The sequence below is a fragment of the Candoia aspera genome, chromosome 2 (assembly GCF_035149785.1).
Source record: "Candoia aspera isolate rCanAsp1 chromosome 2, rCanAsp1.hap2, whole genome shotgun sequence".
NCBI classification, from domain to species: Eukaryota; Metazoa; Chordata; class Lepidosauria; order Squamata; family Boidae; genus Candoia; species Candoia aspera.
The window spans coordinates 165,338,078-165,344,077 of NC_086154.1; the positions used below are offsets into that span (position 1 = coordinate 165,338,078).

General features: G+C 38.4%; 1 protein-coding gene across 2 annotated transcripts in view; it reads right to left on the bottom strand.

Annotated features, from left to right (window-relative positions):
* The window catches only part of LOC134491184 (anionic trypsin-like), a 30,764-nt gene extending 24,977 nt beyond the window's left edge, over positions 1-5,787 (bottom strand). The window contains exons 1-4 of one of the 2 annotated variants that reach the window (XM_063294757.1): positions 5,729-5,787; positions 3,780-3,942; positions 1,990-2,243; positions 709-845 (exon numbers count right to left, since the gene is read on the bottom strand). In XM_063294757.1, the coding sequence (XP_063150827.1) occupies positions 709-845; positions 1,990-2,243; positions 3,780-3,942; positions 5,729-5,768 (594 nt within the window). In that variant the 5' untranslated portion in view covers positions 5,769-5,787. The remainder of the gene's footprint in view (positions 1-708; positions 846-1,989; positions 2,244-3,779; positions 3,943-5,728) is intronic. The other variant, XM_063294755.1, reaches the window with a different exon arrangement.
* Between the last annotated feature and the right edge of the window lie 213 nt (positions 5,788-6,000).

A 6,000-nucleotide genomic window follows, 5' to 3' on the forward strand; every position in this document is an offset into this window, starting at 1 on the left:
AAGAAAGTTAACTTTGTATTCTATGTTCTTAAGATGCTCTAAATTCAACCAGAGATTCATCTGGGGGTTTACTAGGCAGGGGCTTTGATTCATGTTTGGGGTTTATTCTACAGTTGCATCATTTGGATTCATATCCATAATGTTGTTGGTTAGAGGAGAAATGAGAGTTAAAGATGTAGATGTGTTTTTAAATTTATATACCCTTAACTGGACATCTGCTGACATTTGAAGAACTCAGGAATTACTGTGTATGGTCTGCAACTAAAAATACTATCTTACTCCACAGCAAAGGCCTTGCTACCCTCTGATCTGGAAACTGGATTCAAGAGGTCTTCACTTTCTACATATGAAATGACTTTTCATCAAAATAGTGGAAAATCTGATCAGTATTACTCTGTGTAGTCAAGGTTTAACTTACTGTCTAAAAAAAGCAGAGCATTTTTCATTCCTATTCATTTATTTTAACCTCCATTTCTCCTGTCTAGTTTCTAATTTCTGCTTTCATAATATTTCCTTGCTTTTGGTCAATGTTTGCCTATTGTTTGTTCATAGGGTAAAAGAATAATTTAATTAATTAATTAATTAATTAATTTTTATTATATTTATATTACCGTCCATCTCCCCTGATTAGCTAAATTAATTTAGCTAATCTACAAGTTAATTCTGGATGCTTATTGTTTCTGATGGTCAGAAGGCAAGTCTCCTCACCTGGCAAGAGTCTTTGCCGCCCTCTAGGTAGCCAACACAGACCATGTTTTCAGTAATGTCTCCTGGGTAAGCAGCGTGACATTCCTCATCACTTAGGATTGGAGCATTCAGGCACTGCAGAAGATCAGGATAGTTTACTAGATGGAAACAGAAAGAAAAATAATATGGTAGTTAGGAAGTAAGCAGCAGCTTATGAAAGTATATGCCTTATAATAACATTTGTTAGTCTTGAAAGATGCTACCAGACTCTTTCTGATTAAAAGATCAGCAGCAACCCTTTAATTCAAGACAAGTAAAATCAACTAGCTAGTTACATAATTTTGTTGAATACTGTATGATATCTGAGCTGAAGTGATCAACTCAAGATTTCAAAAGTGTCTGAAAACTTCCACAATAAAGGGGAAGGTGGAGTTTGATGCACATTCATCTTGAGTGCTCTGAAACCATCCAAACCAGCATTTATATGCTTAAGTTGGTTCAAGGCTGAGTCCAAGAAGCTTTTTCTTCTTAACGTTAGAGCTTAAACCTGGAATTTCAGAATAGATATGAATTGCCCCTGAACATATCTATCCCTGTGAATATTTAAAGCATATGGCGATTCAACAGTGATTGGGAAACTCATTTCTAGATGTAGAAAGTGTTGTTTGTAGTTGGTGATATAGAGGGAATAGCGAATGGTCTTGAAGGACAAGAGGAAGAGCTGCTACCAAGACAATGGTCAGATAAGAGGGGCTTGAGCCCAGGCCAAGAAAGTAACTTGTGAAAACATTTCAGATAAGCCCCTTCCTAGTTCACACTAAAATAAAGTGAGGGAAGGGGAAGCACATTCAGACTTGCAAGATTCTGTTACTATAGATGTTACAATATATTGTTGTTGTTGTTGTTGTTGTTGTTATTGAAATGTATATGCTGCCCAACTCCCAGCAACTCTGGGTAGTTTATAAATTATTAAAAACATTTAAAAACAAGCAACAATACAAAGAAACACAAAACAAAGAAACAAAGTTGTCAGAGAAAACAAACCTGGATGGGAACAAGGAAAAGGAAGAAAAGGGGCATCAATCATCCTCACCAAAGGCCTGGGCAAAGAGCCACATCTTCAGGGCCTTTCAAAATACCAGTAGGGTGGGGGCCACTCAAGAAAGCAGTCCTGATCTACATGGCATTGGTTTCTTAGTCTGGTCTACCTTGTAGGGCTGACAGACAGGTAGCAGCAATTACAGTTCTTCAGTCATGTACCTGGGACTCAGAGTGAGTTAGCCAATTCTTGTTAATACTCACCACCATCGCTGAGTGTATTGCCCCATCCTGAGATCAGGCAAGTAGTACCAACTTTTGGACATCCATTACTCAAAGGGATGGGTGAGACACTTGGAGTAATAGTAACAGGTGATGCCAGCTTGATGAGCATAATATCATTATCCAAGAGCCAAGAGCTATAGTTTGGATGGACAATGATTTTTCCAGAGTTGACAATCTGCTCAGTCCCATCAACTTGCTCAATATTGTACTCCCCAAGTCTCACTTCGATGCGGCTGAAAGTTAATGTTGCTATATTATATTGGTTGTACAAGGCAATCTCTCATCTCAAGTTTTTAAAAAAAGCTTTGAATACTTGTGCAGAAGAACAAGCAGTCAGATCAACCAACACAGTTTTAGTAGAGACTCCAATCTAAAATGTGAACTCTGCATGTGTTCAAGATTAATATCATAAATCTCACAGAGGCAGAGCCGTATGGCAATTCTACCCTGAATAGTGCTGAACATGAATTTAGAGACCCTGCTTTCATCCATCTGCACAGCAATACAAATGCTGGTATCGACCAAGAAAGTCTGATGTTTGGTTCCCTGAATCAAATTCTATGCCCTCCCCACAATGCATCTGAAAAAAATGCTCTTGAAATTTGCACACAAACGATGATAGTTGCATTTTAAAAGAATGTACATGAGGAAATTCACATTTTAAAGAGCCCACTGCAAGAAAATGCACATGTCAAGGAAAAGCAGGATGATCTTTTTTAAAGCTGCTTATACATTTCATATCACTGTTGCATAAATTAGTGGAATATGCATACAAAGCCTGTAACCCTTGCAAAGATAAGGAAGGTGGAAAGCAGGCAGTAAATTATTACTATTACTATTACTAATTAAACTTGTATGCTACCCAATTCCCAACTACTTTGGGCGGCTCACAACAATAAAATAATAGTTTTATTAATTCCCACATCCTTAGTGAGAGGATGGGGGTGGGGATTAAACTTTGCCCTCAAACATACAATAATGTCTTCTCAAAAGAAAAACGCAAGAGACTCAAGATAGGAACCTTCCATTTTTAGGGTTAGGTTCAAGTTTTATGCCCTAAGAATAAACAATGCATACTGAAGTTTCAGAGCCCTCTTAAAGCAATACACACACACACACACTAAGACAATTCCTGATTTTTAGCAGATAGTGTGAAATTTCTGAATTATCCAGACCTTGTTAGAGACAGACCTTTTGCCTTCTTCTAATCAAAAGAATATTTTCTGCTTGCTGTATTTCATCCCTGGACCAGCACCCTGACCTTGGAGATCCTGAATAGGACTCTACTCTCACGATCTGGACCCAGGTGCAAAAGAAATGTGCCCTTTGAATCAGTACCCTGAGAGTCTCTTTCTGAAGAAAGTTGTGAGTGACTTTCAGGTAGTGAGTTAGCTTAGCAAGTGAACATATTTGATGTAAGGAACCCTGTCATTATCATTAGAGTTGCACTCTATGTAAGCTTTTTCTAATGAAGTTTAATTTTTTTATTTAAGACATTTCCATACCACTATCATAATATATACTGTGGAGTGGACAGTTATAGTCCTTTAAGATTATCTTGATATCATAGACATTTTTCTGCTTTAGGATTGCTTTTTAACAATAAAATACCAGACTAGAAATAAATAAAAGAGGAATCATAAGTATGCAAGATTTTCCTGCATGAAAATGACATTGACTTATTGTTGGTGCATTTTTAATTTCCATGTCTAGAGATCTGCTTTTAACAAAATTGCTTTAAGATCAGCATAAAAATACTCTTCACTCACGATTTGTAGCAATGGGCAGCTGAAACAACCCATTGGGGATGGATGAGGGAACCGCCACAGAAATGGTAACCAGAATTCAGTGAAACTTGATAAGGGACAGAGTCTCTCTGGCATGTATATCCTCCAACAATCTTGTCATCATCATCCTCAAAAGGGGCAGCAACTGACAAGAATAGAAGCATCAAAATGAGTAAGTACTATCATCTAGCAAGCCAACTGGAGTATGTGTTCTTCTTGATACCATGATCTGGCCATGAAGAAATGGGTGTTATTCTAACATCAGGTGATAGAATTCTATTGCCAAATGTTAGATAGCCACAGACCCTCTACTTCGGGGTATCTGTACAATCTAACCTTAAGCAAATACTGATGGGCCTTTTCCAGAGCCCGCTTTGATGTCCTCCCTTCAGCCCTGCTGGTGGGAAGATTTCATGGGACTCCTTATTCACAGAGACTTTGCCCCTGTGGATCCAGGGAGGTAGAAACTCTTGCCCGTGTCCTCATATGGCATCCTTTTTATGATGCCCCAAGATGTGCTATGATCTCCCCAGTCTTCTCTAAATGTGAGTGTCATACTGACAGATTTTATGTTTATTTCTTTTTAAGGGATACTGACTAGTCTCTTTTTAAGGGATACTGACTGGCACTCACATACCAGGTGGCCAAATATTTTTCTCCAGTTATACAATTGTGCAAACTTTTAATTAGATATGTTGTTTTACTGTTTTATTGTTTTCCTGATAATGAAGTGTGGGACTAAACTATTTTTCTTCTGTTGTAAAGTCTGGTCAAAGACTGTAATAAAGATCCACAATGGGTGCTATTTATAGAGGAGAACCACTAACCCCCCTTAATTTGAGGCATGTTAACCTCAACTGAGATTTCTTCAAATGGGACTTTCCAATGACCGAATTCCTCCAACATCCCTCATGTATGTTTCCAAGTTCCCAACAAGGTGGTAATTAGTTGTAGTTTATGCTTTCTCAGAGTGCAGATAATGTATGCATGCGTGTAGGTTTCTGTAAGTAAATGTAACATGTCTGAAGTTCCCTTCAAGTTGTGAGAGATTGGGGCAGTCTATAGGCTTCATAAATAAATAAAATTACACACACATGAACAATGAACACTCACATATACATATATAAGTTCATACCGAAAGCTAGAAATCAGAAAGAATGGTTCTAGGCATCAAGCCATCTCCTTCATATGCTGGTATTCTATGTTTTTTGAGAAAAACAGCAAAGAAGGAACGATGAGAATTGTTACCAAAAAGTAATACCAAAATCAAATGGTAAAACCTGATTTGTTCTCAGGTGAATCCTCAGGGGAAAGAAGAAATGTTCTGGGCATCTGTCTGTTCCTAGCATTAATAGATTTAGCCTTAAGTCAGATACAAAGGAAATCCAGGGTTCCCTCTCAAGTCAGACATACAAGGAATTTCATTTCAACTGAATCCAAAAGAGTTTCACAAAGGCTGCTTTGTGTTCTGAGGGAGGTTTCTTTACCTTTCTTCTCACAGCATAACATGCACTCATTGGGGCTCAGTACAGCTAAGAAAATTGCAGAGCTCTAAAAGGTTGGGAGGGAATAGTAGAAGTATTATAAATAAAGGCGCTATCCATGGAGCAAAAGGTGGTCTGGCTTAGGCATTCAGCTGATTAAGGTGGCTGAATCCTGCGGAGACACATCAGGCTGCATGTGGAATGTCTCTTTAAAAAGAGAAACAGAACCTGCCTGCAAATACAGTAAGCCTTTGATTTTAAAGATCTAATGGGAAAGGGAGGATACTTTAAAGCCAGATATCCATTAAGGAGTCAATTGATTTCTCAGCCCAAAAGCAGCCACTGATTTTGTGCCCCTGCTGAGGAAGGTGGAGAGAAAAAGATGGCTGGGCCAACACTCCAACATCAGAGGCTGTAGCAGAATCAAATATCTGTTTTAAAACTCACCTGCTGCTCCGAGGAAGGCAAAGATCCACAGGACTTTCATTCTGTCTGTTGGTGTTGTGTAAATTTCAATGGGATGTCTTGAAGGAATCCCTACCCATTTATACCCTTCCTGGGATCTTATCTCCTCAGTCCAAGGCCCCACCATCTCCCTACTTCCCGGGTCTTGCATAAGAGTAATTACACAATCATATAAGAGGTTTTCATCATGTGCTAAAGGTGATAGCATTATTCCAGATGTCTTAAATGTAAAGGAAAGTGTTAGACAAATACTT